Here is a 20,218-nt window from a genome sequence, read left to right on the forward strand (position 1 = left end):
GCCGCTCCGGCGCAACGCCATCCACGACCTGGCCGCCGACATCAGCAGCGACACATCGCCCTCTCCACCCCTACGTCACAGGTGCTTGGCCCTGTCACCACCAGAGGTTGTTCGGCATTGGCAGGGGACAGGGGGTGATTGCCTTCCTCTCACAGAGTCGGCACTGGACCCTGGGCACCACGCTTAGCTTCCCCCACCCCCACCCCTGCCTTCAGGGGGTCGGGACAGCGACAAGAACAAAAGAATGGGAAAGTTGGAGCATAGTCGGAAAAGAACAGAAGCAAGATGGAGAAGTACACGCGCACACGCATACAAAGGGGGGGGGCGGCGGCGAAAAAGCGAAGAACACAGAAACGCGTTTGAAGATAAAACGATCGGAGAGGCTGAAAAAGAGTGGGAAAGAGAACCCCGAAAAAAAAAAAGGAACCATAGGTGTGTTGAGGTTAGTTGTCAGGTTGCAGGACTCATGTCAAGTTACGCCTCTGTCGCTTTTGTTCTTTTTTTTCTGTTTCTTCTGCTTGCCATTGGAAACAAGAGGTTGATGAAAAGAGAGAGATGCCGCCGTTCTTTCAGTTTTTTCTCCGCGGTCCTTCACTATGTGGCAGTCACAGACACCCACACTGCTGCGTAGGCACAGCGAGGGCCAGAGAGTGGAAAGTCGTGAACGGAGAACCAAGGCATAAACAGAAGAAGTTGATCACATGTGTGTAGATACACGCGCATATACATATGTGGGTAGAAAAAAAAAAAGAAGCGATGAAGTCGAAGAAACAAAGTACGAAGGTGGGTGACTCAGAGAGAGATGCAGGAGAGAACAAACGGTGCGTTCCGAACAACCAGAGAGCAGTGAAAAGAGGCTCATATCACATTGCCAAGCACGTGCGGACCCGCAAACCTCGCTTGTTCTCTGCGCCAGCCTTACACGCTCTCTCTCTCCCCCTGCCCCATCGCAGAACAGCTACCAAGAAAGAAATGAAAAGAAGAGCACTGTTGAATTGTATTTGTTTTTTTTCCTTGAGACATTCACAAGTGAGTTGAATGATGTCCACGATCGCGCGCGCACACACATACATACAGGAAAGGTATTCGTGCACCTCGACAGCTGAACAAGTACTGGTGGACATGTACTGCGAAATGTGTCCACTAGCGTGCTTGCTCACCGTTCCCATCCCTCTATGTCACATAAAAGTAGTAGCAACAGAAGGCGCTAGTAGAAGGAATGTGAGAGTGACGCGTTACGCCTCGGCTCTGCAAAACGTCGCGCCGCGGCTGAGCTCGTGCAGACAGTGGTGCATAAACACCGCAATCAAAGATGCTCAGCGTACCCGCTGTGGGCATGGTGAGAAATCGGTGCGGCGATACTGCTGATCCGGCGTCGCTGTGGTGCTAGCGTACGTGTCGACCGTGCGCGTATGGCTCTCCTCGCCGCTGTTCATGTGAGCTCGCGAGATACCCACGGGTGGCGATCCTGCAGTACATGCTGCGACAGATCGGGTATTCTCCTCGTGCGTCCCGGTACGTGGTGGGAACAGTCTCAGAGCAACCTCAGGCGTGATCTCCCCTACTTTGCAATTGTCCCACTCCCGGCGTGCGTAGCGGCTGTGAAACGTGTAGTCGGCTTCACAGTTTTTCGACCCGCCGCCACGCCGCAGGATAGCCGCCTCACCGCCTGGATGCGACCCTAGCACCCCTGTAACATCGTACACTGAGTTCCCAGAGACAATCCACAAAGATCGCCGCGTGTTGTGCATGCGGATCTCCTCCTCGCTGAGAATAGGCCAGCGCTTCTTGAACCCACTAAGAAATAGCAAATCGTTAAGCATATTCAATGTGAGAGAATTGCGTAGGGCCCCCTGTGTGTGTGTGTGTGTAAAGGTACGTTTTACGAAAGTATCGTGCTGAAGAAGAGGGAGGAGCTGCTTCAGATCTCTGTTAGAGCAGCAATCCTGTCCCCCACACTAGAATCGTTTGAGTATGCGCTGTGCGTGTGTGTGATACAAAGGGGGAAAAGCAGCACGAAAAAAAAACGAGAAAGAGGGGACGAGTAAACAATGGAAACCGCAAACTACACGAGAAGAGCGGATGAGCTCTTTCTCGCAACGGCAACTCCTGCACAAATCCCCCAGCGAGAGATCTGAAAGGGAAAAAAGACGAACGAAGAGAAACCGGAAAAGGGCGTCTTTTTCCGCCCTTTTTTAGCTTTGCCGCAACTTTCTATGAGCAGGAAAGGGGAAATATGAGCACGACCCGGGTGTGTTTACTTGTTTCACTGAGCCTCACCCACTCCCTCGGTGTGAGCTGCGGGGACAGCGCTCGAAAGAGTGCTGCTTTACAAAAACTAAGGAAAGAGAAGAAGGATGTGAATTATCGGACACGTTTAGATGCGGGGGCACCGCTACTTCTCTGTGCTGCGCATACGTAAGAAGCGACACAGACGCAAGATAAAATGCAAAGCGAGGGAAGGGGAAGGGAATGGAGTACAGAGGGACGGTAGTAGAGCGAATACGCCTCATTCTGAGGGGGAAGGGTATTTACCCCAAGCACCTTTGCGTTGACACTTGAGCGCGACGGCTGTGTGTCTTCTTGGGGGTGCGCAAGTAACTACCCCCTATCAGGCATTCATCGCCAAGTCTCGTGATGGAATTGATCTTGCTTGGCATTGTGCTTGGAAGTGGAAGGGGGCTGCATGGGTTCCTTTCTTTGTTGGTGGCGCTGATGCTCGAAAGGCGATCACTGAAGCTGAACATACGCTTAGAAAAGCCTGTATGAACGAAACAACTAAGAATTGAGAAAAAACACCTATTTAAAACGAAAAGGGGGAGAGAAAAGATCGATGCTTAAAGCAGTACTGTGGCGAAAAGAGAAAACAGGGTGGAAGAGGGCAATCGAGTCAGCGCTGTACGACGAAAAAAAAATGGAGACGTAAACAGGAGCAAAAAGTGGGAAAAACGGAGAGACAGCAAGAACGCTGCTGCGAAGGCTGCGCTGCGCCTACTGTCTCAAATGGGCAGTTAGCTGATACAAAGAAGTCCCTCGAAACATACGTGTTCCGTTTCTACATTTTTCTCCCGCATCACCGGAAAGGGAGATGAGCTGCGTGGAATCGAGCAGGTCACAACCTACGTCATCTAGCCAGTTCAAGAGGAAATCCGAATTCACCACTTCGCCGTGGGAGTCACGAGAGAAAAAAGCCGGGGAACGACCTCCTGTGGTACTCCTAGCTTTACCGCAGAGTATTCCATGTGCATGGCCTATTTGAAAAGAACGTTACTTCCTGAACCTTTGAATGCGAAAACTAAAACAGGAAGCAAAGCAGAACCAATGACTTTAGTCACAACAATCTTTCGCCGAAACAGAGAGACCAGAGAAGGTTAAAAAAGGGGGAAAGGAAAAAAAAACAGAATACAATCAACCCGCAGAAAAGTGAGCAGGCATTAAGAGGAGAAAGAAGGACATCGATAGAAGAGCATTATACCAATGTGCACAGACACACACACACACACACACGCACACGCGCTGCTTTTCGAGGGAAGGAAGCGAGGCGTAGAAAGGGAAATGTTGATTACATCCCTTCTTCCTGCCGTAATAGCAGATGTAAACAATATGAAAAAGAAAACGTTTTTTCCTTCGTCGAAAGAAAGGCTGTGCGTGTGCACGTGTGTGTGTGTGTGTGTGTGTGTGTGTATACCCGACTATCTTCTTCATTCTTTGGTTGTTTTTCTTCCTCTCTTGTCTTTTGCTGCCGTTGCCTCTTGTGCGTTGCCGTTAGGACGGGATTCACAACAGCGATCTACCGGAGAGGCGTTTCCTTGGGTGTGATGACCACTAAACTCTCGCTGTTGCTTTGGAACGCGCCGGTTAGCACATCGTCTGCCTCGTATGGCACACTTACGCGCCTCTTCATTTGTTCGCATCGCTTTTTGTTTCCGACACCGAAGAAGAAGAGGTACCGCAAAAGAAGTTGCGCTGATGAATGTACAAAAACAAACACGAAATCAGCCACATTACTTTAACACACATAAGTTGTAATGTCAGCAATGGCCGTTGACCTTTATAAGAGAGAGAAACGGGAAGAAGACAACAAAAAAATCAGTAGGCTTCCTGCGCCCGCTCTCCCTTGATCTAGGCCACCAAACACAAGAACACAAAGAGAGCATCTCTAGTAGAAGCAAGTCTCGCTAAAACATCGATTTATGCGCCTTTTTGCTAAGATAAGCAGAGTGAAGAGGAGAAAATAAAAAAAACGTCAAGTTACTGGAGCCGGTTGAGCCTTATTCACATTCGATGCAACAACAATATCTGTATCGCTCGATGACAACAGATTATCCTTGACGCCGTCGTCCCATTGCTCTGAGTCGCCGCCGTATGTGTGCCTTTCGTGAGGGCTGGTAGGAACAACTAGCTTTGTGACAGTCTCATGCGAAGTCTGCAGTGGCGGCACAGCCTGCGGGGGAGCGGTGGAAGGACTTGAGGCAGCTTTCTGAATATCGTTCGGTGACAACTCTCCAATCTTGTACTTCTGCGCGTCGCGGCGTGTAGCCCTTCCGTGAAACATCAAGTCCTCTGCGCAGTCCCTCACGCCACCACCTCGCTTCAACAACGCACCATTGCCACCGGGATGCTTCCCGATGAGAGGCGTGATGTCAAGCACAGAGTTACCTACGATGATCCACAAAGACTCGCTCGTGTTGTGCCTTGCCACCTCCTCACGTGTAAAAGTGGGCCATCTTTGACCTAACCCAGCAAACTGCAGAAGCTGGGTGAACATGCTAACGTCCCACACCTCAATGACTTGCTTTCTCAATAACGCAAATGGCGTGCACAGCGTGGGGGCGAAATCGACGAAGAAGCACAAATCACACGCGTCGGCACAACTACACGTCCGATTATAGCTACTGTTTAGACTAGGGAATATGCGACTATGCTTGGTGAATATGATTACATCTCAAGGGTCGGCTGTGAGGTCGAGTGTGTGACGGGGAAACAAGGAGAGCGCGAACACGATTCAGCCACCACCTTCTCCCGTGCTCCTTTCGCTCCTGCTGCTTTTTTCTAATCACTGCACACAGTCGTCCAGTGGTGAAGAGAGAAAGATCAAACCAGAGAAGGGCGAAAAGGACAGTGTGCTCAATCTCTATTTCCCTAGATGGCAAGAACGGCGCAATCCGCAAGGGCCACGCATTCTAGTTCGGTTCGTCACAGTACATGGTTGCGGGCTAAAGACGAGAGTGGCGTGTGTGTATTCCGTACACCCGATCTCGTTCTGTTTTTTTTTTCTTTCAAGCAAGGATAGTACCCCACCGCATGCGCGCTTAGCGCATCGGTAAACAAGCGGAAAGGCTAGGGAAAAACGATAGTCTCCCACATGGGACTAGATAGCAGAGAAACACCAGGCAGTGATTTCATTCGGCTAAGTGGTATTCATGCGATTCGAAAGCGCCCTGTTTGTATGTGTGTGGATGCGTAGGTGCGGACGAAATTACGCAACCGAGACGACGACCAAAAGGGGGGACATTCCCCACTCTGTTGTTGTCATGGCAGTCAACACCTATTCAGAGGCTGCTTTTGCTCATCGTTAACCCTCTGCCGCACAACGTGAGCTCGACAACACTCGACCCGGCACATCACAGGCCCCCATCGCGCGGTGCAAAGCAGTCGTACACACACGCTCTACAGCAATGCGCCGACTCCGTCACCCGCACACGGCCCATGCCTCAAAGCACTACCGGCCTGCGAAGCGGAGGCCGCCTCACAGCGGCTCACATGGCGCCGGTCCCCACCTGGTGCGCCCCTCGGGGTAGCCCAGGCGCCCCCCACCAGCAGGCAGTGTGAGGGCCGGGGAGGGGGGATACGCTCGAGTCGCGGCGACACCATGCCCACCAGACGGATGGCGCAAGTGCGCTCACTGCTGCAGGCCGCTCCGGCGCAACGCCATCCACGACCTGGCCGCCGACATCAGCAGCGACACATCGCCCTCTCCACCCCTACGTCACAGGTGCTTGGCCCTGTCGCCACCAGAGGTTGTTCGGCATTGGCAGGGGACAGGGGGTGATTGCCTTCCTCTCACAGAGTCGGCACTGGACCCTGGACACAACGCACTGAGGTGCCCATCCTCGTCATCGGGGGCCGATCAGAAGAGAAAAAAATATTCCACGGATGATCAGTGCAACGGCAGTGGCGGTGAAGGTGAGAACGCCACCGTAAAACATATTTCACGGGAGGCGCACCTCAACACCGTTTGATATTCGGACGCTGTGCCACTGCAAAGCTTACAGGAGAGCAATGGATGTTGCAATGGTCATGAAATCGAACAGCGCTGGAACACAGAACGCCACAACGGATGCGATCACCGCCATAGCAACAGAGAGGCATGCGAATATGTCCTATGACAAGGCAGATAAACAATCAGCCTCACCGCCCATCTCGAAATCGACTGGGACATCCTTGACGATGGTAGACTTTGTGCAGGAGTAATGGTGCGCACTTTAGATGATGGGCGGCGCGACTATCAGCACATCGATGAGGATTAGGATCATGAACGTGGCAACAGCCGGCTCGGGAACGAGTGCAAGCTGGTGCCTGACAAACGACGCGCAAGAGATCCTGGAAGAGGGAGGAGAGTGAGCGTGGCACGCTCTCAGGTCGGCTGCTTAGTGGTGAATGACAGTGCACAACAACGAAGAGAAAGGAGGGCAGCAGGAGGTTTGAGCGAACCGAGCCGCAAGAAACTCACTGCTGGGTGACGAAGAAATGGGTTCGGTCTCATCCTCGCTTTCGACAACTCCAGCGGCGTCCATGAGGCACCGCACTGATGCATTGAGAAAGACGACTCAGTAAGCCCCAGCAACCTCACGAGGAAGTCATCATAGAGGGCGTTTGATACTCGACGGCGCTGCCCGCAAGGGACCATACCTTTGCTCCCTTTGCACTTCCACGGGCTTTGCTGCAATGCCTCCTCTACAGTCAGCGCTTGGCGGGTGAAGCACATGTACCTCCCATACTATTTTCGTGCGCAGCATGTCGATACTTTCTTCTGTGAAACTCATCAAAACGTTCACAGCCAGCTGCTAGTTGTGCCAAACAGCGGAAAGAATCTTTTTCTTCGTGGAGGCAGAGGGCCCGACACCAGCTCTTCACTGAGGGCTGGCAAAGCACGTGAAGAAAAGGAAAAGTGCCTTCATGCTGTCAGCCAAGCCAAAGAAACTCTGTGAAGGTGACAATGCAATTTCCTCGCTCTTCGAGAAAAAGATATGCTACTGATAAGAAAACGTAAGTCAGCACCGCTTTCCTGACACGCGGTATGCCTTTCTTTCAGTGCATCCGTTCTCTGCCGCACAACGTGAGCTCGACAACACTCGACCCGGCACGCCACAGGCCCCCATCGCGCGGTGCAAAGCAGTCGTACACACACGCTCTACAGCAATGCGCCGACTCCGTCACCCGCACACGGCCCATGCCTCAAAGCACTACTGGCCTGCGAAGCGGAGGCCGCCTCACAGCGGCTCACATGGCGCCGGTCCCCACCTGGTGTGCCCCTCGGGGTAGCCCAGGCGCCCCCCACCAGCAGGCAGTGTGAGGGCCGGGGAGGGGGGATACGCTCGAGTCGCGGCGACACCATGCCCACCAGACGGATGGCGCAAGTGCGCTCACTGCTGCAGGCCGCTCCGGCGCAACGCCATCCACGACCTGGCCGCCGACATCAGCAGCGACACATCGCCCTCTCCACCCCTACGTCACAGGTGCTTGGCCCTGTCGCCACCAGAGGTTGTTCGGCATTGGCAGGGGACAGGGGGTGATTGCCTTCCTCTCACAGAGTCGGCACTGGACCCTGGGCACAACGCTTAGGTGTCCCCCCGCCCCTCTTCCTTCTCTTCAGAAACGTGGTATTCCTACGCGAAAGCAAAAAAAGACAAAAAAAAGAACACATGAACGGGACATCGAACACACCAAAGTCAAGACAAGAGATATGTTCGTTTGACTTTTTTAGGAAAACGGAAACACGCTAACGGTACTAAATCTTGCGTGCAGTAGCACGTGCTCGGCACTCACGCATGCCTTCGTCTACTTCTTCTCATATGGAGTGCGCTCCGTGAGGCTCTGCTTGAGGCGGTTCAGCTCCTTCAGGTCCTTGTCGGCGTTGGTGATGAGCCCGAGTCCCTTGTAGGCACGGCTGCGAGCTAAGAGTGCGCGCCACATGTAAATGTACTCGTTCGCATTGATCACTGGAGTGACAGCCTCCACGGCCTCCTGCAGGCGGTTCATCTCTGCCAGTGCAACACTCTTCTGAACCTGTGTGCGGTAGAGCAACTGCTTCGCTAGAGCCTTAGCAATTTCCTTCCCGCGCTTTGCATAGTCCGCCGCTCCAGCCGTGTCCGACGAGACAACCGCCAGGTGCACGGATTCCACGGCGTCGGCAACCGCCTGATCCGACGAGCTGATCGGCGTACTTGGGCCGGGCCCAAACGTCTCGCGGATGGAAGTAATGATACTCTTATCCTTCGGTGCCGACTTCAGCAGCGCATGCAGCTTCTCCTCCGAGTCGTAAAAAGCCTTGTTGGGCACGGAAGCACGAATCCGGTCTATGGCCTCCGCCTTGAGACCCGCATTGTGAGGTGTCAATGCTTCCTGGATCAGCTGCTGCGCAGATTGTGCAGCCTCGGACGTCCATTTATCGTAGTAGTCTGGGGTTGTGGGAAAAAAATCGTGGAAGTGGTGGCCCACGTTTGCTTCCTGCAGTGTGACCGCCAGCTCTAGCGCCTCCTCATCCGTCACCTGCCCGCCAAAGGCCTTTTTTGCCTGTTGAAGAGCCTTCGCGGCAGCAGGATCTGCCATCACGTTCACCATCCCCTCAGCCACCGCAGCGCTGACACCCTCCAGCTTCACCCCAGGGCGAGCACGTCGCACCTGAAAACCAACCAGGGAGAACTCGTTCGTGTTGTCAGTGGTAGCTACCAGCTCCGACACGTGAATAGGGGCTTTGATGTACTCCTGGATTTTCTTTTCGATTGAGGTAAAGTGGTTGTAAGCCTCCTCTCTCGCGCCGGTGTAAAGGCTGTACTCCGCGGCAGCCAGCTCCACTAGCCAGCACCCGGGAGAGCTTGCAACCAGCTCCTTGTAATCCCTCTGCAACTTGGAGCGTAGGTCCGACACCTCCGCCTCTGTAGCGCCGCCTGAAACCCCTAGTGCCGCCTCCTTCATGTCCAGCAGTTCGTTGTGCGAGCGTAGGCGGATGCCAATCGCAAAGCGCTTCAGCGCCTCATCTTGCACCTTCGGCAGGACAGCGTCGATTTCTGCAATGGCGTCCGTGGGATTCCGTGACAGCAGGTAGAGGTGCGCGCGCGCCACTACTGCAGTTGTCCCTGCTAGGCCCTCGCCCTTCGTCTTCTCCGCAATGCTGTTGAGCGCGCTCGCGTTCACCTTACGAGGTGTTGTTACACCAACCATCCGACGGATCACATTCTGGGTTGCGACCGAGTCGGCAAGCACCGGTTTCAAAGTCGCGAGTGGCGCTCGCAGGTGCTTTACGGCGCAGAACATTTCGACTTCTATTGTCAAAGTAGGTGGATGGCCTTAAATGAGTACGTATATGTGTTTCCTACTTGCCCGTTGCACGCGAGTCAACAATTGAATCTTTGCAATACATACAAAGCATGTAACGTGGAAGAGGTAGTAAACGCGGGGTAAAGGACCTGAGTTGCGAGGTTTTTGAAACTGTAGCTACCGAGCAGAAAGGGGAAAGAGAAGGCAAATACGGTATTCCGGTTCGCGACGCGCAAGCAATCCTATGAGTAATCGCAGCGAGCTGCGCTCACTTTGCCTTGCAGTAGATAGCAGTACCCGAATTTCCCTTCGAGGAGATGCATTTCACGCGTGCACGTAACCCACTCTTCAAACACAATATCAGCTGCTTTTGTTTGTTGTTTGGGTGGCTGGCGGCTGTTGTAATGGCCCTTGTACATGAGCAAAAATAGCGCAGGTATATGAGAACGAAAAAACACTATTTCTATCGTATTCTTCGTTTTGGACAACTCCTAATACTCTTTTTTTCTCCCCAAAATTTGTCGCAGAAGCGCTGATTCGCGTCTGCCAAACAGAAAACCGAAAGTAGAAAAAGGTGTGCCATTAACTGTTCACTTGGGCTTAAGACTCTTCACCGCCCACTCGAGTCCTTCATGCAGGCCCTCGCCTGTTTTCGCGCTGCACTTCTGGATAGACCACGTGCGATCGCGCAAGCTGTGCAGATTGAGTGCTGTGCTTACACTTTCCGGGGACAGTGCCGTAGCGAGGTCACACTTGTTGGAGAAAATAAGCACAGGAGCCTCCCGGAGCTTCTCTTCCTGCAGAAGCGTGTCGAGCTCTGTCGCCGTCTCCTCGAGGCGACGCCGATCGGCAGCATCGACGACGTAAATCAGGCAGTCTACTTCATCGTAGTAGTTTGGCCAGTACGTGCGGATCGCCTTTTGACCACCAATATCCCACATGTTCAGCTTAAAGCCCTCACAGTTTATGGATTTTATATTGAATCCCTGAGTCGCCTGGGTAGTGGTAGGGTCTTCGTCGGAAAGCTTGCGGAGAATTGAGGTCTTGCCAGCATTATCGAGACCCAGAATCAACATGCGCGGCTCTGTTTCGCTCTTTTTGAGCTTGCGAAGGAGTGTGAGAAGGCCCATTTGGTAAAGTCCAGTAAAAAAGTATAGTGGAATCTTGAGTGTTGGTCGAACGCGTTTGAAAGAGGAAGATAAGAGAAAAAAGGCAAAGGGAAGCCAATAGAGGGAACCTCTGATCTTTAAATGCACCATCATAGTGACTAGCAGAATTCAAGCACATGGTACAACTCTTCAGTCAAGCGGTCAGCCCCTCCCAGTACTTGGCACCACACTGGTGCACCGAAAAGGCACTTCTGAACCCTGCTTAGACCCATTGCTGTCAATAGCTTGGAACAGAAGCTGATTTGAGCCTTGGAGCGCGCATAAAACCAGCCTTTTTTTTTGCGCAATGCAACGAAAGATCAAAAAGATAAGTCGCTTGCTAATCTGCAAAACAACTCAGAGGTATCTATGCGTATGCGCTTCTTTCTTGTAATAGTGATGCGTCGTGCTCAACGAAATTGCGAAGCGCTGCTTCCCCCGTCGTCAGAACGGCTCTTTTTCGCCATGCGCTCCTCTCTGCTCTCCAATAGAGTGGGATCCACGTCCAGCCGTTTCTTGTAGCGCCTCTCACTGAAGTTGTACGTATCTTGGTACCAGCTTCTTGAAAACGTAACATAGTAGCAAGGGCGAGGTTCCGATTTTGCATTGCGTAGCCCACGATGAACAACTCGATAGTCGAATAGCAATACGCTGCCGAGAGCGACAGGTGGAGAGACTGACTTACGTTGTCTTCGATCTCCAACAACGTGAGACCCAGGAAAAAACTCAGTGCCGTTGCGGCTGTCGACACTGATCAAGGGTACGAATACGTTAATGGCATAGGGGAAGAGGTTCACAACGTTGCTAAGCGCGGGCCCATCAGTGTGCACGTTTTGCGTTTCACTGCCCATCAGCGATAGAAAACAGCCGGATGACATCACCTTCTTCCCAGTCTGTAGATGTGCGTTGCAAAGGAGTGCATCGAGTGTTTGCTGAACCGTTTGTGCGTTGGCGACCAGGGGAACTACTTTAGAGGTGATGAAGTCTGCAATAATTTCAAACCTCCCCGGACATCGCTGACGAAAGTTCGAGTACCCACTCTCAAGTGACGGAACAGCACCCCTCATCTCTGCCTGGCACTCGTATGTCTTGAGCAACGCCTTGAAGTAGCGGAGAAGATCAGCATTCCATGCGGAGAGGTCCTGGGTGATCTGCTCCAACTCTGTCTTTGTCTCAGCAAGTGGAACTACACAAAACCCGTCTTTAATAAAGCTTCTCGCATACTTGTTCATGTGATGACTATACTTCTTTGATTTCATGTCTATCGTCCCTGCAAGACAGCAAACACATCTATCGGTCGTTGGCGCTTTTTTCTCGATGACAACGCCCGTATCGGCCATAAAACACGCTCTGTGATACCATCTGTTACACTTTATGCAGTGCACGGATTTTTTAATTGCAGCTTCCCGCAGCTTCTTTCCACATCGAGAGCATGTGTGCTCTACAAGGGACAACCTCATCTGCCCTTGGTATCTGCGGGAAAAAAGGAGGAAGACTGGAATTATAAGCAACAAAAATGCTACAAACGACTCCACGAAAGCCAAGCATATTCCGTAACCCTTGTCAAAGTGTACAGCTTGTTCCGCCTTCGTAAATGCTTTCTTTTCGTCAGAGGCGATGCAACGCTTTATTTTCTGTTCGAATAGGCGAGTGGTAATAGAAAAAATGCTCAGCCGCACTCCGATCGGAAGTGAAGGCACCTTGTGCAAAGTATCGAGGCATGCAGGGGACCACGCAAGAAACAGAGGATGATCGGCACCCTCTTGTGCACTCTTGTCGCCCGTGTTTTTCGAACATGTCTATACGACATCACATCGGACAGTAAGCCCAAACACAAATCACCGAATGCGGCCTACCAAGGACCGCCATTTCCCTTCTGAGGGTCAGCTTGATAGCCTCATACGCAGAGTGCGGCCATTCAAGTGCCTGAAGATCGCCAGATTTCGCATGTAGGTGAACTTTTGATACCAGGCAACGGAGCCCAATGCAAGAAGCACTGGATGCGCACCGTCACTTCAGATTACCATCCGCTATGACTCCCAGCAGCCCTACAAGAAGCATTCACAATCCGTCCTCCATTTTTTACGAGTGGAGCAAACGCATTGCACACTGCATGCGTGCCGCTGTGGTTGATAAACATGAAAACCCCAGCTCTCGTATGAAACTGGAGGGTGAAATAGTAAGGGTACGCAAATCGAGCGCTGTTCGCAAAAGGCATCGATACCAGCAGGGCGCTTGTTTGACAGCTAACGCTGTAGAATCGACATTCGAAACATCAGAGATACCCAGGTTGATGTGGTGCGGCGCAGTGCAAGGACATGCTGCTTTAATAGCCTTCTACGCCTCACTAACGTTCACGTTGCTTTGACAACCCATAACCGCTGCATACTTCCATTAGCAAAGTCTCCAAGCAATGAAAATCCCCGTAACTCTATTGCAGCCCTTAACGAAAGCTGCGGGCATGAATGAAGCCAAAGCGGATGCAAACTGCAAGATTTGGAGATCACATGAAACTGATTGCTCTGCTTTGTCAATAAATATGTCGCGCTCAACCGCTCAGACACACGCCCTCGGCACCATGGACTGTGCCGAGTCATCAACACATGGTGAGAAGTCACAAGGAAGTAGTCGGCTGCACCACATCAACCACAACATTAAGCTGCACGCGTTCTCCCTCTCAAAAACGTTCCGGTAATCTACGCAGTCTTCCCTTCCCTTCCCTGATGCAGTTAAACGCATTCCTCTACCGCACGCGTGCTTTCGTTCCTGAACATCGTGCAGCACAAACCGCGAATTGAGTTCAACCATCCACCTCAGAGTGTTGCTGATGTTTTTACGCTCGCAGCGCTAAAAATCTTCCCGCCACATAGCCTACCAATAGCAAAATCAGTAGCGGTTCTTGTGGCCCAAGTAAAACCACAACAACACCGTCGCTGCACATCCAGCAAAAAAGCTCTACCCACCAAAGCTCACCCCCCCCTCCCGAGGTTGAACCTATCCCATCTTTACCCTCAAAAGAAACGCCCCATCTGATTTCCTAGAAAAAGTCCCCACACACCCGAACCAGCGGTCGCATACGTTACTCGTAGCCCCCCCCCCCAAGCACCGTTCTATCCTTCACACGCTAACAAACACACCACCGCAGACCCTCGAGAACCTCTTCCCAGCAGCACATTCAACAATCAACATCGCACACATCGTAGCGAGAAACAAAACGTTCGAAAACTACTGCCAACACAACAGCACAGGCACGTGATCGCAACAAACAGCTCAATCACCATACAACTAGACATAAACACCTGTGTTACATTAAGAAAAGCAAAGTACCAAGAAAACACTATCTCGTCCCGCAAACAATCAAACTTCCAGACGCCAAAGCTGACGCGATTGAAGGCAGCTCTTGGGAAAGCACCCTGCGCGTCGCCGAAGTATCGCCCTCCCTCGGACATGCTCAGCAAAAAGCAGGCCTTGAAGGATGGACGCCGTCTTGCAATGCCCTCACCCCCAGCGATCCTTGAATATGGGCGCGCATCCATGGCCCCCGCGCACTACACACCGGCGGCGAGAGAGGGCGTCCGCCATCTGAGCGCGCACGGGCAGAGCAGCGTATTGCGCACGGTGTTTCAGCAGAAGTCGAGCCAACATCAGGAAGCCTCTCCCCGCGCCCCTGCTGCGTGGAAGGGGGGGGCGCCTTTCGTCCCCCTGAAGTTTCGCACGCCCGATGGTGGACCCGCGCCCCGCCGCCCCGTGGTGCTGGCCAGCGATCTGCGCAAGCCGCCCCGGAAGAATGGTCTCGCGACGACTGCGCGAGCATGTACGAGACAGGCTCCGAGCACAGCCGTCTGGTTTCCGCCCTCGCCGCTCCACTGTGGACCCCTTAGACTCGCTCCCCCGCGGGGCGGCCCAGCAGCAGCCACACTCTGAGGCGGGTGCGGCGCCTGCGGGCCACACCCGCGCGTTCGGCTCGGCAGGTCAGGGCGTTGCCGTCACGGCGCTGGGGAAGCTCAATGTAGGCGTGCGCCGTCCCCGCTGGATCCTGAATTTCCCAGACGGCCGTCGTGCCTGTGCTCGCCTCCGCCAGAGGAAATCCGAGACGGCCAGGCTGCGATGCGGGGCCCCAGGCCGACCAGCCCGACGACCCCCTTCACCACCGCCGTGGGCCCGCGGAACCCGGGGCCCAACACGACACCCGGCCCGCGCCGCGCCTTCGTTTGCCGGTGACGCCACACACCCCGCACCCTCATCAGACAAGGGGTCATGCGGGCCACACCGCGGGCCACCCTCTGGAAGGCGCGGTGCTGGACGGCGCGCCCCCCACCCCCCAAACGGGGCGCACACCCTTTGGCGCCCGACACCAACACCAGCCGCAACCCCCGCCGCACGCCCGCACTTGCAAGGGGATCGGCACCCCTGCCTTCTGGGAGTGGGCTTCCAGCCAATGCGCGGCGTTGGCCGACACGTTTCAAAAGCCGTCGAAGTAGCTACTGTTCGGCTTGCGAAGCTGGGGGCGGTGTGCTCGCACGAATGGGGCCCCCGGGCGCGGGAGGTGTATACACCGGGCCGCGGCGTTGCCACAGCGGTTCGGCAGCCGTCGTGCGGGCGTGCAAGCGCCGGCCCTTTTGGAGCTTCGCACGCACACAGCATCTTTCGTCGGCAGCGGTCGCGCTGAACGGGCTCCCCCCGTCGGGCATCTGCCGCTGCTGGCCCCCCGTGCTCCTTTCAGGGCGACGCGCCGTGACTTTTTCGTGCTCGGGCAGATGCTTGCGCGCGGCCCTCCCACCTCAGCACACCCACGCCTGGGAAAGGCAGGCGGATCTAGGGGAGAGGGCAAAAGGCCCTTGCCGCCGCAGACGCGTAGCGGGGTCCCGGCTGTGGCGGCGCGTGCAGAGACAGGCCATCCAGACACGCCCTAGCCTCCGGTGGTGTCGACGGACATGGAAGGTGCTGAGGGCCACCCCCCGACAACGACGTCGCCCGGAAACATGCCCTGAAAACGCCGGGGTGCGGGCGCTGTCGTGCGCGGCTGGCGTGGGGCATTGCGCCCCAGCCAAGTGTGCGGGGGTGGGGGGCGGAGGAGGGCTGGGCGGAAAAGGCGCGAACGTCTTTGCGCCCGTCAACCCCAAAGGGCGTGTGTGCGAAGCGGGCGGCGTCCTCTACGTCCGGCCGGGTGGGCCGATGCAGCGCAGACGCCGGGGGCATGACGAGGACACCCCGGGCCGCGCCGCCGGGTGCTCCGGCCTCGGGTGCGGGGGGTCCTCCGCGCCACGTTGTGGGATGCCGCGGCTTGGGGTGGCGGGCGGGCGGGGGGTGCGGGTCCTCGGGGGTCTCTGGCCTGGGGCTGGCTGGCTCCTTCCCCCCCTCCTCCCCCCGGGCGTGCCCGGCACATGCGCCTGGGCCGCCCCCTGCCGACCGCACGGCGGACGTGGTTGCTTTCGCTCTCGAACAGTACCCTGGATGCGACCCGCTTGGATCAGGGCATGCGGCGCGGCCAGGTTCGTGCGGCGCCGATCGCGCAGCGGGTGTCCCGGCAAGGGGCGGGGCAGGACAGGAAGAGCCGGGTGGACGCGTGGCCCGCGCCGAGGACAGACGTCGTGTCCTAGACGACCGGGCTTTAGCCGCGGCACAGGAGAGGCAGAAGGACGGCGGTTGTGTATGACTACGGGGCGTGTTTTGTTGCTTAGGATTTTAGCGGGGTGAAGCTGTAAATGTATAGATTAGTGCTGATTGGTTTAGTTCCGGATACGTTTTCTGGTTTTTAGAATGAGTTGATTGGTAAATGGATGCTGCTCAGGAGCAAAAGTTCTGTTTTCCGCAAGCTGTTTGAAGGGTTGGGGGCTAGAAAGTTGTGGGATTTTTTTTGTATCCAGAATCTCAGAGCTCGCAGCTGCGGCATTGAAAATGTGTGGGAGACACAGTATTGCAACCACATCTGGTAGACGAAAAAAGAAGCAGCCTATGGTCTTTTTTTTGTTTTCAGATTTTCTCCTTTCCAGATAATCAGGAGGATGGCAAGGGGGGGAGCACCGAAGCGTGGTGTCCAGGGTCCAGTGCCGACTCTGTGGGGGGAAGGCAATCACCCCCTGTCCCCTGCCAATGCCGAACAACCTCTGGTGGCGACAGGGCCAAGCACCTGTGACGTAGGGGTGGAGAGGGCGATGTGTCGCTGCTGATGTCGGCGGCCAGGTCGTGGATGGCGTTGCGCCGGAGCGGCCTGCAGCAGTGAGCGCACTTGCGCCATCCGTCTGGTGGGCATGGTGTCGCCGCGACTCGAGCGTATCCCCCCTCCCCGGCCCTCACACTGCCTGCTGGTGGGGGGCGCCTGGGCTACCCCGAGGGGCGCACCAGGTGGGGACCGGCGCCATGTGAGCCGCTGTGAGGCGGCCTCCGCTTCGCAGGCCAGTAGTGCTTTGAGGCATGGGCCGTGTGCGGGTGACGGAGTCGGCGCATTGCTGTAGAGCGTGTGTGTACGACTGCTTTGCACCGCGCGATGGGGGCCTGTGATGTGCCGGGTCGAGTGTTGTCGAGCTCACGTTGTATGAAATTGAATGGGTTCGGAGATGTTTTCGAAATGGGCTCCACCGTGTGAATGTGGTTGTGAAGAGTCGTAGGGTGGGTGTCCGGAGGCGCGTTGTCGTGGTGGAGTTAGGCCTGGTGTTGCTGTGCGGATGCCAGCGATCTGGTGAGGAGTTGTTGAGGATTTTTGTGCGCATGTACATGTATATGTATCGAAATGAAAGTTTTTTTGGCGCAGTTTTTTGTTGCACTTCGGGCAGTGGCTGTGTTGTGTGTAGCTGATCATGGGTTATCCTCAGGTCTGTGCTGAATATCGGGGGCTTTTTTGTTCTACGAAGCATCCAGAACGACGGTATTTAGGAAGGCCTCCGTAAGTTTGATTTTTTTTTTACTGTTATTCTTTTCCAGGGCACGAGATGTTCTGAACGGGGTGCGAAGCGTGATGCAAAAGCAGCTGGCAAAAGTGAATGGTGTAGTTGCTGGGCGAGTGACAACCGGCGATCAGACGGATGCTGGGAGGCGATTTGTGATGTGGAAGGAAGGGGTGTGGAAGAGTTACTCGAGCTGTAAGAGGGTGGTTTCAGGAACGTGCTAAGCGGGGAGGTAGTAGAGAGAAGTTTTGGTGGAGTATGGCGGCCTCAATCACTTAGGGCGTCGCTTGGTGTGTTTCGCCCTGTCATCTGACATACTATGGAACCTTTGCGGGAGCGGGGTGTGATCGGGCCGAGTAACAGCTTTGAGGCACGGTGCTTATGTGAATCTGTGATGTACGGTTTCAATTATCGTTTACGACGTACTTTCTATGGTTTAGAGCTGAGGAATGTGCCCACACCAGTATGGAAAAACGGGCAACAAGCAAGCAATGTCGACAGCTTCCGCATCCGGCAGTATGGAGGCCTACAGCGACAGTTTGTTACGCATTGTGTGCTGATAGGATTAACTCTGACCTCTGATGTAGCTTGTGACCTCTTTCTCAATCATCACATTTTTCTTTTCGACTCCTATCCTTTCAACTGAGGCGGCAACAGTAGCTGAGAATTCGAGTTCAGTTAACCCTCACTGCACATTCTGAAACAGAAAATGGCATCCCTCGCGAGCTGCGGGTTCGGGGCGGTAAGAGAGATGCTCAAGCGAGTAGTGCTAGGTCAGGCTCTTGCATTCCTCAACTCCCTCACCGGCGTCTCTACCACGAAGCTCGTTAACAGCAACGCAAGTTATCCTGTGCTTCAGTCTGTCACAGCGTACGCATTCATTTTTGCGTTCTATCTTCCAGCTTTTCTCTTTATACTATATAAGTACCGCGCTCAAAGGTTTTCAAACTTTCGGTTTTTCAATCGTTGGTGGAAGTATGCCATCTTGGCTGTAATTGACCTCGAGGCCAACTACGTCGTGGTACTTGCCTATCAGTACACGAACATGATTTCCGTTCAGCTGCTCAGCTGTTTTACCGTTCCATGCGTTATGGTTCTGAGTTTTTTTGTGTTACGAATGAAATTTGCCCTTACTCATGTTGTAGGTGGGGTGATCGCGATCGGTGGACTGGTGCTTCTAATCGCGCTTGACGCTGATGGACTTTCTCGCAGCGAGCGCGGGAGTCAGGAAGTTCTCGGGGACATCTTGTGCTTGATTTCAAGCTCGTTGTATGCGACAAGCAATGTGTTGACGGAATGGTTCGTGAAGCCATCAAAACCAGCCTTCATCTTCAATTGCTGCAGTGGAAACAGGAATGGTGAAGCAAAGGATGAAGCCACACCGGCATTACCCTCGACCGACATTCAGGAGCCCTCTAGCATATACCTAGAGGAAGGGGAGATATACGCGTCAGAGGATCACCCTAAAGTCCCTGTTTTCATTCCAGTTGTCGAGAACCTGGCAATGATGTCGTCGTTTGCCTTGCTTTTCTCAACGATGCAATTCTTTGCAGTGGAGTGGAAAACGTTCAAGCCCCATCGCAGCTCCTGGACAGGACAAGACTGGCTGTTTCAGATGGTGTTCGGTGTCACAATGTTGCTGGTTTACACCGCCATGCCGATCATGTTCATCATTTCGAGCGCGGCTTTCGCCAATATATCCTTGCTGACTGCTAACATCTACGGCATTATCTGGAATGTCACCATTTTCAAGGTATATCCCACTAAACTTTTTTTTGTTTCGTATGTCATTATTGCCGTCGGCATCTTGTTGTACAATCTGACGGACATTGTAAGAATCCCGTTCTGCGCCCGCTGGAATTACCCTTGTGGTGATCCGTTCAAGGAAAATGGAATCGAGACGGAAGCAGATGCAGAAGAGCAGGTGCATGAAGTAGCCGAAGGGCATCCCCAGCGCGAAGCAGGGAGCCCCTCGAACGAGTCTGGTGATGGAAAACAGGGCGACGCCACAGCAAAGTCGACATGCGGTGTCACTAGCCAACTGGATGAGCAACAACGCGAGCATTGAATTGCTTTTTTTTTTTGCATTGATTGATCTTAACAGCAGAGTTCGCAGTGAGGCATCATACTAAGAAAACTTATGAGGGAAAAGTTAGTAGGGCATTGACATATTGTGCGACAGCTACTGAATGTGCGCTGAGTGGGAGGAAAAGCACCTCTCTCGCTTGCGTTTCGAAAGGGGGATTCATCAGCGGGAACATGCGTGACGAGAGGAGGGCAGAGCACTTAGACCCTGATATTTGAATGCACTTCTTTTCTTGTCATCACCGTAACTCTCAATCGATGTCTTTCGTCTTTTTTTCCTACTAGCATCTGTTTCCACCCATTTTCTATGTTTTCTCCTTGTCGGCCCTGATTTTGCGATGCGGACAGTCGACAAGCCTGTTTTTTTCGTTATTGGGTCTACTGGGAGTGGAAAGTCGAGGGTGGCGATTTACCTTGCTCAAGAATTGAGGCGACTTCACAACTACAAAGATGTTGTCATTATCAACTGTGATGTTTATCAATGCTACACTGATCTTCCAATTTTGACTAACAAACCGTCAGCGACGGATCTTGGCGGAGTGACCCACGTTTGCTTAGGGT

At 53.9% G+C, this 20,218-nt stretch overlaps 5 protein-coding genes across 5 annotated transcripts; 1 reads left to right on the forward strand and 4 right to left on the reverse strand.

Annotated features, from left to right (window-relative positions):
* Positions 1 to 1,316: 1,316 nt before the first annotated feature.
* Positions 1,317 to 1,823, reverse strand: LMJF_29_0868 (conserved hypothetical protein; the record flags this gene model as incomplete). The annotated part of the gene is made up of 1 exon (XM_003722116.1): positions 1,317 to 1,823. One exon carries the CDS (start codon positions 1,821 to 1,823, stop codon positions 1,317 to 1,319), a length of 507 nt encoding a protein of 168 aa, XP_003722164.1.
* Positions 1,824 to 8,061: 6,238 nt separating this feature from the next.
* LMJF_29_0870 (conserved hypothetical protein) lies at positions 8,062 to 9,537 on the reverse strand (the record flags this gene model as incomplete). The annotated part of the gene is made up of 1 exon (XM_003722117.1): positions 8,062 to 9,537. The coding sequence occupies one exon, from the start codon at positions 9,535 to 9,537 to the stop codon at positions 8,062 to 8,064; it is 1,476 nt and encodes a 491-aa protein (XP_003722165.1).
* Positions 9,538 to 10,130: 593 nt separating this feature from the next.
* On the reverse strand, positions 10,131 to 10,670 carry LMJF_29_0880 (putative ADP ribosylation factor 3; the record flags this gene model as incomplete). Its single annotated transcript, XM_003722118.1, has 1 exon — positions 10,131 to 10,670. The coding sequence occupies one exon, from the start codon at positions 10,668 to 10,670 to the stop codon at positions 10,131 to 10,133; it is 540 nt and encodes a 179-aa protein (XP_003722166.1).
* A 428-nt stretch (positions 10,671 to 11,098) lies between these two features.
* On the reverse strand, positions 11,099 to 12,148 carry LMJF_29_0885 (conserved hypothetical protein; the record flags this gene model as incomplete). Its single annotated transcript, XM_003722119.1, has 1 exon — positions 11,099 to 12,148. One exon carries the CDS (start codon positions 12,146 to 12,148, stop codon positions 11,099 to 11,101), a length of 1,050 nt encoding a protein of 349 aa, XP_003722167.1.
* A 6,133-nt stretch (positions 12,149 to 18,281) lies between these two features.
* On the forward strand, positions 18,282 to 19,640 carry LMJF_29_0890 (conserved hypothetical protein; the record flags this gene model as incomplete). Its single annotated transcript, XM_003722120.1, has 1 exon — positions 18,282 to 19,640. The coding sequence occupies one exon, from the start codon at positions 18,282 to 18,284 to the stop codon at positions 19,638 to 19,640; it is 1,359 nt and encodes a 452-aa protein (XP_003722168.1).
* Between the last annotated feature and the right edge of the window lie 578 nt (positions 19,641 to 20,218).

The sequence above is a fragment of the Leishmania major genome, chromosome 29 (genome assembly GCF_000002725.2).
Source record: "Leishmania major strain Friedlin complete genome, chromosome 29".
NCBI classification, from domain to species: Eukaryota; Euglenozoa; class Kinetoplastea; order Trypanosomatida; family Trypanosomatidae; genus Leishmania; species Leishmania major.